Below are 13,376 nucleotides of genomic sequence, written 5' to 3' on the forward strand. Positions count from 1 at the left end.
CTCTCCCCCCAGGCAAGTTGCAGCTCCATCCTATGCCATACCCCGCCCCAGCTGGGCAGCACCTGCCCCAGCCCCGCTCCCTCCCTCACTGCAGTGGCCTTGATCTGCCCCCCCACACCCCTTCCCTCCCCTTCCACCACAACAGACTTACCAGCTGCATGCAGCTGTATTGGAAATCAGATCAGTATCAACCGATATGCCTCCTTAAAAACTGGCCATTGGTATCGGCCCCAAAAATGTCTGTTGCTGCACTCCTAATGAATACACATGGGGAGGATTTCTTCCATCTCAGAACTGCAGACTTCTCAAATGCAAGCTGCTGTGGTCCCTTCAACATTTTGTAGTTGGGTAGTGAAAAGGTAGTTTATAACTGAGGTGGCATTGCTAGTCTATGAGGAAGTGAGCCAAACACATTGTTCTCTAATATTCTACTTCTGTCAGGTACTAGAACAGCAGTGATACCATTAAGCAGTTTAGACAAAAGAGGTGTGTTGCATTTAAGTAGTTTAGACAAAAGAGCTATGTTGCATTAGGAATTGTCAGAGGGGAGTCCACAATATCAGGGGAACCCAAAATGAGAAGGTTCTCCAAAATGAGAACACAAAATCAAATGTGCTGTTAGGAATAAGGAAAGCAGGAGAGCCAATGGAAACAAGAATGTGCATTTACATTTCTTCAAACTTCTTTCATGTTGTAGATTCAAGGTATCCATAAGCAAAGAGAAATGGTGAATAAATCTTGGGAAAACTTTTTGACTCGGACATCAAATTATGAGGCTTTAAAGGTAAGAAACTTTTGTGGATTTTATATTGCCCATGTGGTTATAGTCATTGGAAGATTTCAAGCAGAATTGATTACTAGGAAATACAGTTGGATTTACACCAGACTTCAGTAATACTGTGATATTCGTAAAAATACAACAGAAATACCAATCTTTTTTCAGAGAAGACTTAGTGGCCAAACTATGCAGGTCCCTGATTACCCATATCCTAAAATCCCAGGCACAGTATGTGAATTAGGAGCTAGAATTTCTTTAACTTTGTTTTAATTAAATTGCATCAAAATTGAAATATTCCTGTAGAAAGGCAAAACACTAATTGGCCTACTTCCTGTGTCCTGTAATGGTCTTATGTTTTTAAACCAAATTATTTAATTTTCAAACAGATTTTGATTAATCAGATATTATAAATAGTGCATTCACAATATTTCTATTTCATAGATTTCTAGAGTCAGAAGGGACTTGGTAGATCATCGGGTCTGTCCCCCTGCTCCAGGCAGCAAAGAGCGCTGGGGTTAAGTAACCCCAGCCAGATGCCTGTCTAATCTCTTCTTGAACACCTCCAGGGTAGGGAAAGCCCCACTTCCCTTGGAAGCCCATTCCGTATTTTGGCAGCCCTCACCATAAAGAATTTCTTCCGTACGTCCAATCTAAATCTATTCTCTTTCAGTTTGTGGCCATTATTTCTGGTAAACCCGAGGGGTGCCCTGGTAAACAGAGTGTCCCCTATTCCCTGCTGGCTCGCCCTAATGAATTTGTAGGCAGCTACAAGATTACCTTTCAGCCTTCTCTTATGGAGGATGAAGAGATCATGTCCCTCAGTCTGTCTTCATAGGGTATTACCTCAAGACCCTCAACCATACAAGTAGCCCTTCTCTAAACCCTCTCAGGGTTATCCACATCCCTCTTGAAGTGCAGCGCCCAAAACTGGACGCAATACTCCATCTGTGGCCTCACCAATGCCACATAGAGGGGAATTATCACTTCCCTAGACCTGCTCATGATGCACCTGCTGATGCAAGAAAGAGTGCAGTTAGCCTTACTTATTACCTCGTCACACTGGTGACTCATGTTAATTTTTGCATTTTTATTAAAACCATATAGAAATGACCTTCATGTTTTATTTTGCATGTTCTTTGTTAGGCTGCATATGATGAAGTGCTGTTTTGTGATTAAAAATAACTCATCTTTCTAAATATCTTTAGAAAGCAAAAAGACTTCAGGAAAAATCAATAGAAGCTTCTAGATCAAAGTCAAAGTCACAAAATGCAACCACCCACTCAACTGAAATAAAAGGCCTAAATACAACAGTAAGTAAGGTTTCCTTTAATTCACTTAATCTTACAAATTAATAGAAATAAAATAGTGTAATTACTGTAGGCCTTATGTTAGTTGGACAGATGAAGTGTTCCCAGTCCATTTTTTTTTGGTCCGCTATTTCCTGCTTCCCACATTTGCTTTAAATTTCCTGATGATGAGGTCCAAACTTGTGAGATTAAAGCACTGTGTCTGTAGCAGAAAGATGTCTATTACGAATTAGTGTATCTTGATGTCTTTGATACTCCAGGAAAAGGGCACTTATCAGAAGCCTTTTCCATCTGTGTAGCTGTCTCATTCTGAACCTGCAATAAAGATAATAAAGATGTCCTGAAAGCATTATTGAAGGAAGAAATGCTTTGTTCTTTTACTAAATTGTCTACACAGGGCCCTACCCACTGTAGCTGATATGTACCTCTTCAACCTCTGATAATTCACAAGCATCAAAGATGCATAACTGGTCAAAGAAGAGGTAGGAAAGGCCTCCTACAGAAAAAAACCTCAGAGACACTAGGCCTTTATTTACTGAGAAGACCTGCTGAGCACTTAATCTGTTCATTGAAGGCTTCTTTTCCAGTTGTTCATTCCTTCATAAATGGCTCATTAGTTGCACCTGATGAAGTTGACGGTGTACATGCATATGTCCCACAGAAGAGTTTGGCAGTTTTCAGCTTCTTAGGAGAATGACAGAATACCTGGATTTGGACTCTTGACAATCTAGAAGACTTCCTGCTTGATTGTTTTTAACAGAGTTGGAGTTAAAATTCCTATACCAATCAATGAGCACCCCACTGAACCAGCTTTGATTTCTTACTGACCTCAGCTTCTGTGCAGAAGGAAAACAGCACAAATGTAGCAAATCTTAATATAGATATAATTACGTTGTTGTTGCTGTTGTTTAAGGAAATGAGACGGTTTTGGTCAGCTTGAAAGGCAATTATCTCTGCACAGCATTAACCTAATTGTTATCAAGTTTTTTAGGCTTTACAGCAAAGCAGGGCTTCAAGGAGGAATTTAACCATGATAATAAGGGAATGATCAACTTTGTAGATGTTTACAGGGAGCTTTCCCTGCATGTAAGAGGTTAACATGGAAGAAATCATGAAAGTGCTAGGTCAAAAATGTAACAAGTAGGTGATGGAGTCTGGCTTCATGGATAATGCCCTAATCTAAAGCTTCTCAAATTGTGGTCCAGGCACCACCACTGGTCCGGAAGCTCCATTCAAGTGGTCTACAGAAGGTTGTGGAACAATTGAGAATATCTGTACTTGGTCCTGCACTTGATTTATTTTTTCTGACGATGGAGCTCAAAACTGTTTTGATGATGATGCAAAAAAAGTTTAAGTGGTCTGCCAAAACCCTCAGCAGTTTTCAAGTGGTCTGTGAAAAAAAAAGTTTGAGAACCACTGCCCTAATGCAAAGAAATAGCAGTTAGTATCTGGCAGTAATAGGATAGTGAATGAGTGATATCATGGGCATAGCCATGAAGAATCTTGAAAGGGGAGATGAGCAGCTTTATGTTTGATATGATAAAGAAGAGGAAGCCAATGAAAGATAGGGAGATGCAGTCAAACTAACAGGATAGGAAAATGATATTTGTAGCAGAATTCTGCACGGATATGAGTGGGACAAGAATACAGAATGCAAAATGGTAATGGCTCAAGACAAGAAATTTAGCGGTGTGAGTAAATAGGAAAGGTTGTATATTAGAGCTGTTATGCAAAAAGAATCTGCAAGATTTAGATGCATCTCGGAAGAGGATCTAGACAGAAGTATATTGTAAGATATTTGATTATAAACCTTAACAGTAAGCCAGTATTTTCTGGATAATTTGTCCAAAAAATCCTCCCAAAATTCACCAGAAAACTGCGGTACTGGTGAAGCTGAAACTGTTTCAACCTCCGTAGAAAGAAGAAAGTTCAAGAGAAATTAGTCCATTATGCAGAAGTAGTATAGTAAAAAAAGAATGAATTCATCAGTAGAAAGTCATGTTCAACAGCAACACTGCATAGGGATTGTGAACTGCAGGCATGTTTAGCAATCTATGTTATCTAATCATGGAACAGATTTCTCCTCCCTAGCTTGAACATCTTCATTAAGTGGAAAGAGAGGAAGCTAAGATTGTTTTTGTGGATCAACCAGAAATGGCCACTTATGCATAAGAAGCAGTTCACTTCCTGGTTGGTTTTGGAGGGGGGACACATGGACAGACTAAAATTAACTGTGCAATAGTAAGGAATTCCAAATCTCCACTCAGCTTCAGTTCAAGGTAGATTTGCTATTCACAGGCCTTAACCTGTTCTGTGTACAGAGTAGTAATGAGGTAGAAAGCTTGTGGACCTGTTCATATTTGGGTCTTTCACACCCTTCTTCTAGATAATGCTCCATATCATATTCTTTTCCCCAACTTTCTTCAGAAATCCATCTCTCAAAATATAGTTTGTTCCAAACTAACATGACTGGATTCAGGAAAGTGATCCTGTTTTGTCTGCAGGGGCTTATTAGTCCCCTATTTAGTGTGTGCCCTAGTGTACCTTCAGAGAAGGAGAGATCCCATTTTGTTCTGCAGAAATGCAGATGTAAGATACTCCACTCAGCCAAAATAGCAAAGCTTCTGTCATACACAGAAGCCAAACTTGTTGTGCCTAAGGAACATTACTGTTGAAAATGTAAATAATTGCACCTAAGTGGTTGGGTGGAGATTTTTGTGCTTGCCCTCTTGGACTTAGGCACCTAAATGCCACGTGAGCTTCATTTCAGGGACTGAGAGCTTCTTTGATCTAGCCTTCAAATATTGGCAGAACAATAAATCCAAATAACAGAAGATAATGCACAGTATTCCATTCTTCTAATGAAGTCTTGGTTTTCTTTTCCTCTGTACTTGGGATTGAATACAAAGGCTGAACAGCATGATCCATAAAGATACCAACTGAGAAGCCACTCAGTCTATATTATTGATGGAGCAATTTGTGTATTGAGTTTAAAGAGTATTGGAGAGGAGCTAGGAATCCTTCAGACTGCATCTCCAGCTTCTGAGTAATATTGTCAAAAGGCTAGGCCTGTGATGAAACTCTCATTTCATTTTAAAGACTAACATGAATGTCAAACGATTTGTTTTGTTTTCTAGGTTACATCTGGTCGCTTAGTAACTGTAGAAAGTACGCCTTCTCAATTAACTGGAGGGCCACTGGCTGATACAGACCTTTCTCTTGGAAAGATCTCTGTTCGTGGAGGAGCCTTAAAAAAAATCAAAGGAGTTAAAGTGTTGGACCCATTCAAAAAAGATTCAGTATCTATAAAATAAACACTGGCTGGGAGTATTTCAGACAGTGCTTTTTATTTTTTCTTATTCTTACATATAGTATATTTTAGGCAGCCAAACATTTGTAAAATATAATCTATTTGTATTGCTTTGATAAAAATGCCTAGAAAATACTGTGAAATGAATAAGTATAGATTAAAATATGTTTTGTTTTATACACAGTAATGTAAACATCAAGGTGTTTATGAATTAAGAAGTCCATGCAGTATGTTGCAAAGCTATTGATTCTGACCTTTCAAACCATGTGTACCAGAGAGCGTTCATTCTGACCCAGTCGGTACCTGGATGTTTGTCCCTCAGGGTATCCTACACTGATATCTAGGTATGACTTTGAAGACTGTCCTCAGCCAGTCAGGCCACATATGCCACCCTGTTCATATCTATATCAAACTTTACATCATGTACCACAGACGCACATCCTGACGAGTGTGCACATGGTTTGCAGCACCTCGAACCACGTGCAGCGCACACGTGCACATTCACATGTGCACTGCTAATTTGCAGCGCGACAGGTTTTTTGACACTGGGAGATCCCAGTGTCAAAAAAACTCTGCTAAAAAAATGGTGAGGCACATACAACAGCAGCCTTTGCCAGTCAGGATCTGAGCATATGTGACATGCTCTGGCTGCCAGTCAGGATCTGAGCAGCTGGCTCAGCACCACTGCTGCCTTGGGAGGCCCCCCAGGACCCCAAGTGCTGGCCCCAGCCTCACCTACCCCACCCAGGGCAATTTGCTGCACACTGGAGCATGCGTGCAGGGAGCATACCCTCAGCAAACAGCAGTGGCACAAATATGTGCCATTGCTGTTTGTCCCATGGGAAACGCGTGCCCCTGCATGTGCGCATTCATTGTGATGTGCCCCAGTTGTCCATACTCTGTTGTTTAAATGCAAAGCTGATTGATTCCCCTCTAGTAATCAGTCTTGTCTTTCCTTCTGTGCTTGTCTTTATAAAGAAGAAATGAGGTGTAAAAAGACAGGAAACACAAAACAAGAAATTATAGCATTATTGCTGGTAGATTTCCTGTGCTCAACGCCTGCAATACACAGGTAAGTTCCAAACACACTGCAGAAAGTGGGGAGATGAGTGATGAGTGAGGTCAGAGTTGAACTTGTAGCCTGAAGTTCAACAGAGCTTCCAGGGTTGGGTTAGACTACTGTGGAGGATAGACCATTAGGGGTTTAATGTATAGATGGTTGGCAAATATGAAAATAGGAGGGGATTGAAGTCGACCCTACCTATAAGCAGAGACCTGGCTTCAATTTCCCCTCTTGTTATAAAGAATGCACATTCCACATGTTGCAATTACTGACTCCTTTCCTTGGGGTTTATAACAAATACTAGCCAATTGCCCAACATGAATGACAGAGTGTTTCAGGGAGTGTTTACATGGCTCACCTCCCTCCCTGCCACCTGTTCACCCTTTGGGGCTGGCCATGCAAATACTCCCTCCACTGCCACCACCTCCTCCTCCAGCCTCTGGAGCGGCGGCTCCCTCCCCCCTGGCTGCATGGGGGATCAGCGGGCATTGGGGGAGTCACTGTTCCCCCGTGCACTGCCAGGAGTTACCAGGAATAACAGTCACAAGCTGGCAGAGGGAAGGTTTAGGCTAGATATCAGGAAGTGCTACTTCACAGTCAGGGCGGCTAGGGTCTGGAACCAACTTCCAAGAGAGGTGGTCCTGGCTCCTACCCTGGGGGTTTTTAAGGGGAGGTTAGATGAACATCTTGCTGGGGTCGTTTGACCCCAGTATTGTTCCTGCCCTGGCGGAGGGTCAGACTAGATGACCTACTCAGGTCCCTTACGACCCTAGAAACTATGAAACTATGCCTCCACCTCCTCCCCTGGAGCAGCAGGGCTTCCCCCCCACCTCACTGCCTGAGGTGGCGGCAGCGGTGGCTCCCCCCCCAACCCGCCTCTGCCTCTACCTCCTCCCTGCCTGAGACAGCGGTGGCTCCTTCACTGCCTGAGGAGGCAGAGCCTGTGCAGCCAGCTCCTGCTGGCCCTCTCAGCAGCACATGCACAGTTGCCCAAAAGCATTACAGACAGACAGATAGACTAAGCCCTTTATTATATTAGAATATTTAATTCTTGACCGGTCTTGACAGCTATGGTCCTTTGTAAAGAGACCTATCCCATCTCTATGTTCCCTCAAACGAACAACAGCCCTTTCCATCCAAGTAACGTGATCTGACATGGGCAAAAGGGCCCTTCACCCATTATTGGTATTCCCTGTGACCCCATCTGACATTGCAATTTGCTGCCACCCAACTTTGACAGTAAGAAAAAGTTAAGAATTCACTTTGTAAAATGTCAGTAAAAAGAAATGGGGAAAACCTTGACTGGATTCTGTAGATTTTAACTGCCTTCTATAATTCCTAGGAAGAGGGGTGTGTGCATGCACATGCATGTGTGTATGTTCACAGTCCAAAGATTATTCCAAATGGACATTTCTCACTATTCCATATAAAGAAAAATGTAACAGTATAATACTTTACACCAACACCATTTAATCATATTTAATCCTATAAGTACCTACCTATATGCACCTTCCATTAAAGACAACAGCAGTTTCTTGTGCAGAAGGATTGTCAGCATATGTCTAAAATATAACATTGTAAAGCAAGGCAGCTAGCTATGCTTATTTCAGATGATTTTAGCTGAGCCATGCCAGTCTGCAGGGTCTGAGATGTGCTTGCTAGTTGTTGATGCTATCTGGCTTGCTCCATTAATTTTATAAGGGTGTGTGCATGTGTGTGGGGGGGGGGTTCAAATTCACCCTGCAGAAAATGTAGCCATGCTTTATTAAATAAATACTTCTTTGCTTTCTTCATGCGAGAGGCCAATTTTCTAATCTAGATGAAATCTTTGCTATCTTGTGAAATCTGTGTGCAGGATGACAGCAGGCTGCTGCTGCCACTGCTGGCCAGGGCCAGCACTGGGTTCTTCTTGGTGTGGGCTGCACTGGGCAGACTCAGGTGCTGGTGCTGGCTCCAGCCAGCAGTGGCATAATGCTGTCATCCCGCATGCAGATCTGGGGGCCTGCGTCCCCTGGGAAAAGTCCAGCACAGCCCTGCAGCTGTCCCGGGGAGTGTGGACCCCCAGATCATGCGGGATGACAGCAGACTGCCGCAGCTGGCCAGTGATATGAGTTTTGCTTGTCAGCAGTTTGAGGTGCAGTTTCCCAGAAACCCCTGCACCCATCTCCTTGATACTTTGGCAGGCTTCATGCCCTCAGAAGGGGCTACCATCCCGGCAATTTTCATCTGAATCGGGCAATATATAACAAAGTTACAGGCATTTTCATGATTCCCCATTATAATCTATGGGCAAAACATTGAAACAGTGAAACAGTTTAAATCGGGGGCAGGCAATTATTTGGGGCGGAAGGCCACTTAGTAAGTTTTGGCAAGCCATCAAGGGCCACATGACAGGCAGCCAGGGACATATGAAAATTAATTTTCTAAATTTTGGGGGGCCCTGCGGGCCGGATAGAATGGCCTGGCGGGCCATTCTACAAAAGCATTAGACACAGCGGCTTGATTTGCTTACATAGATGTGTAATGGGGCTTACCTTCGCATGTGTAATGGGGCTAAGCCCTGTTGCTGAGAGTATGACTAAACAGTAGAGTTAGAAAGCTGCAGAGCCCCAGATAGTAAATGGCTGGTAACTAATTAGGTAATGGCCTCCTGAGGTGTCCTCAGTTCAAAGAGAGGAGGAGGCAGGGGCTATAAAAGCTCTGCACCAGAGGCAGAGTCTGTCTGACATGGCCAGCAGCTTCCTACTAGGAGTTAAGGGAAGCAGCTCTGGGAACTCCAGACTGGACCAAATTGTGCTCATTAAAGGAATGAAGAAGCCATGTTGGAGACAGAGAACTGTGAGTACATCCCGGAAACCCTGAGTTGGGAGATGCCATCATGACTTGAGTATGAGCTGGGGGAGAGGCCTGGAGAAAAGTACCCCAACTGCAACTGATTTGTTTTGGGCTCGATTTTTGTTGGTTATAGCCGCAAGACATGGGAGTGGATGAAGGGGTAGAAGGAGGCCACCGAGGGTGCCTTGGGAAGACACTAGTCAACAAGGACTATTAGAAGTTAGGGACTCAGCTTGACGGACAAAACCTAATGAACTGAGCGGAGCCTGAGGAGTGCAAGCCTGGTGAATTGAGGGGCTGAGGGCCCAGAGGAGTGGAGTCAAGGAATGAAGGAATCACTGTAGTGGACTTGAGCAGTCTCCTGTATTTAAAATAATATCAAAGGCATGGCAGGAAAGCACAGAGGGGCGTACCCTGATTAACCACAGAGAAGAGGAGATACCACCCCCACTTTTTCACAGTAAAACCTGTTACAGCAGTAGTCACCAACCAGTCGCTTGTGATCTACTGGTCAATCGTGGAGCCTCTGACAGTTGATCTCAGTATGGGAGGGCTGAGTTATAGCTGCTTCAGGAGCAGCGCGATGCCACTTGTGTCCCACCACTGGGCTGAGCCACGCCCCCTGCACACCCAGTGACAGGACATACGCGGTATCGTGCCACTCCTGGAGCAGCTGCAGCGGGGCTTGGAGCGCAAAGCCCAGCATGCAGCAGCAGTCACCTCCGCCCCATGCACAGATTGAGGGGCACGTGCCCCCCAGGCCTCCACTGAGGTGCATGCAGTGGCGGGAGCCCGCCCCATGCACCTGAACAAGCCACCCGGGCTCTGATTCTCCCACCACCCAGCCCAGCCAGGGCCTCACTCACCCCTCCCCTGCCTGTGCTCCATTCCCTCCCCAACTGCAAAGGCCCTAATTTGCCCCCCTCCCGACCCTTCCTTCCCCCACAGACTGACCTGCTGGTGGGTACCGTGCGGTAGATCCTGGGTCATACTTTAATTCAAAAAGTGATCTGGTATTTAAAAAGGTTAGAGACCACTGTGTTACAGTATGCTAGTAAATACAGCAAGATTACTGAAGCAGTCCAGTGGCTTCATTACTAAAAAGGAAATCTTTACCACTACACCTGTACTGCTATTGGCTATTTGAGTTGATCGCTTTCCCCTCTCTGCTCCCTTCTCTCCCACCATCCCCACAAACAATGTGCAGTGAAGCAATTGGGTTTCACCTGCATTTATACTTCCTGGTTGCTGTAATCAGCTGTGGTTGTAGGACTTGCTGCTGTTTCCTCTTAGGATATCTAGCAAATATATGAAAATATATGGCAGGACAGCCTCCTGGCAGACCCTACGAAGAGAGGCTATGGGACCTTAACGTGTTCAGCCTTCACAAGAGAAGGCTGAGAGGGGACCTGGGGGCCATCTATAAAATTACTAGCGGGGACCAGCGGGGAATGGGAGAAACCTTGTTCCCCTGAGCACCTCCTGGAGTAACAAGGAATAACGGTTATAAGTTGTTAGCGAGTAGGTTCAGACTAGACATTAGAAGGCACTACTTCACAGTCAGTGCAGCTAGGATCTGGAACCAACTTCCAAGGGAAGTAGTGCTGGCTCCTACCTTGGGGGTCTTTAAGAGGAGGTTTGACGATTACCTAGCTGGGGTCATTTAAGCCCAGTTTTCTCTCCTACCCAGGGCAGGGGTTCGGACTAGATCTGCAAGGTCCCTTCCGACCCTATATCTATGAATCTATGAAAGAAGAGATGGTAGCTGTGGTGTTCTATCTGTGATGAGATGAGGTAAGCTTAAGTTGTATGGGGGAGAAAGAAGCTGAAAACAAAAAATTATATTGAGCAGGGGGGACAGGTTCTGAAGAGAAGCAGAATGGGACTGAAGGAAGAAAAGCATCAGGAATACAGGAGGGACAGGGAAAAGGTGAGGGTAGTTAAGACTGAAGAAAGCAGATAAAGGGGAGGGCACACATTTTCAAGGAAGACCTGCCTTTTGCTGTCCCAAGGATAACTCTTCCATTTCATTTGTGGCAATGAAAATGCTCCCACTTAGGACAGCACTAAAATAGTTTGTCATGCCAGAAATCCCATTTAATTAAATTGTTCTTTTTAAATGTAAGCGTTCGTCTCACATATGAATAATAGTAAATGCCTTAACATTATTATTACGTGTATTTATTGTTACTGATCCTCAGACTATTTTATTAGGTGTCTGCTCAATACTCTAGCTTATTAATTCAGCCAAGATCACTTTGTAGTGGGACAACAGCAGCATGCTGAAAAAATATTGGGGCCCATTCTACAGGGTTGTGAGCCTCTTCTTTACAAGCTGAAGTCAATGAGAACTGAAGGCAGAGAATTAAGTGTTTTGCAACACACAACATGCATTGCAACTGTTGTTCAGTTCAGTAATTGCATGTAAATGAGAGTGACAGTTTAATACTTGTGCATTTTTACTCTGGTGCAAATGAAGTAGTTAAAACAGCATTTTTTTGTATTTAAGGATGAACACCAATGGGTTGTTGAGTTGTTTATGGTTATGTACACAGGCTAACTTTCTGACAGTTAAGCTGACTTAACTTTTTTAAGCCGGCTTAAGTACCAGCTTACACACATGTGGAGCAGAGTCGATTTAAATGTGGCACAAGATAATATACCACCGAAGTGTCTTATCTTGACTCACATTAGTAAGCTGTATGTGTGTACACTCCAACATGGCTAACTTAAATTGCCTTAGTTAAGTTGCCTTATTTTAGTATGTGTGTAAACACTCTATATGACCAAGCTAGAAACCTTAGCTAAATTTTTTTTTTATCCTCCAAAAATGGCTCTTCATACAGTATGTCATTGGGGAACCATACTATAACATTGCTTTTAAAATAGAGGCTCATATTAATGTATTAGTTCTGCAGGTGCTGGTTTTAAATGCATCATCAGTGATCACTGTATATCTAGCTGAGAAATCAAAATGAGGACGCCATTTAAAATTCTTCTTTTGGTTTACGATAGATACAACAATTTGGAAATATTTTGTTGATTGGATATATTGCAGAATTCAACTGGTTTCTGTTTATTTCTTTTAACTTTAGGATTTCATATTTACTTTCCATGTGTACTGGAAACTTATTGGTACATGCTAATTCTTGGGGATAGCGTAACTCAGGAATATTTGTATAAGGAAAAATTAAGTGTTTTATTTAACAAAGTTTAACATCTAAAAAAAAAATCCAAGGGCACCTTTAGAATATTTGAAGTGCGGTATATAACCTAGCATGTCCAGAGCTTTTTTATTTATTTATTGCTATTTTCAAAAAAAAAAAAAAAGTGTTCAAGTGGACTTTTAAACTTGCATTGTATTCTCTGGTGATCAAAATCAGTTAGTTGTATTATACAGGGATAGATTGTAAACTTGCAGTGTGCCCTAAGGGGTAGCAAAATAGTTCTGCTGCCCATAGAAAAGTCCAAAGAACATATTGGCATCTCAAAGTCGTAATTCATTACTGTTTTCTTTGCTCTGGGGGAGACCAGTAACGTGTTACCTTCTCTTCTGTGCCACTTCATCTCTGGTAGTTACTATCTGGTACAGGAGGGAAAACCTCTCATCTTCCCCACTGTTGCCTATGTATTTTATGCCTTTTTGCATGAGGCTGCTTTCCCACTATGCTGCAATTAAAGTTTGCAAGGGTACACTATATCCCCTTAGTTGCCCACCTAAGTGCACAAGACAGTTTTATACAAAATAAGTAACTGGCCCCTTTGTCTATCAGATGTACTCCATTTGAAAATAACAAGATATACAAATGGACAAAAATGAGAGTACAACTATAACTCAGTCCTGGTTGCATAGAAAAAATATTTTAATTAATCTATAACCTAGACTAAGCAGTGATAAAATACAAACTTTAGAGGCTGCACAAGATTCTACATCACATGTAACCTCTCCCTCTGGGTTAACATTAGTACTTTTTTATTGATCTTAAAAATGAAATGTATAAAATGTGCACGTTGCCATTGCACCCCTTTGTTTAACATATAAAAATATATAGGGTTTCCATTGTCATTAACATCTTAAAAAAG

General features: G+C 42.8%; 1 protein-coding gene across 1 annotated transcript in view; it reads left to right on the forward strand.

Moving 5' to 3' along the window:
• Nucleotides 1-5,625, forward strand: part of CFAP69 (cilia and flagella associated protein 69) — a 50,886-nt gene extending 45,261 nt beyond the window's left edge. The window contains exons 21-23 of the mRNA XM_019530494.1: nucleotides 698-784; nucleotides 1,984-2,088; nucleotides 5,223-5,625. Of these exons, the coding sequence (XP_019386039.1) occupies nucleotides 698-784; nucleotides 1,984-2,088; nucleotides 5,223-5,399 (369 nt within the window). The 3' untranslated portion in view covers nucleotides 5,400-5,625. The remainder of the gene's footprint in view (nucleotides 1-697; nucleotides 785-1,983; nucleotides 2,089-5,222) is intronic.
• The last annotated feature ends 7,751 nt before the right edge of the window (nucleotides 5,626-13,376 follow it).

This window comes from Crocodylus porosus, unplaced genomic scaffold (assembly GCF_001723895.1).
Source record: "Crocodylus porosus isolate Cpor-Errol unplaced genomic scaffold, CroPor_comp1, whole genome shotgun sequence".
Lineage (NCBI taxonomy): Eukaryota > Metazoa > Chordata > Crocodylia > Crocodylidae > Crocodylus > Crocodylus porosus.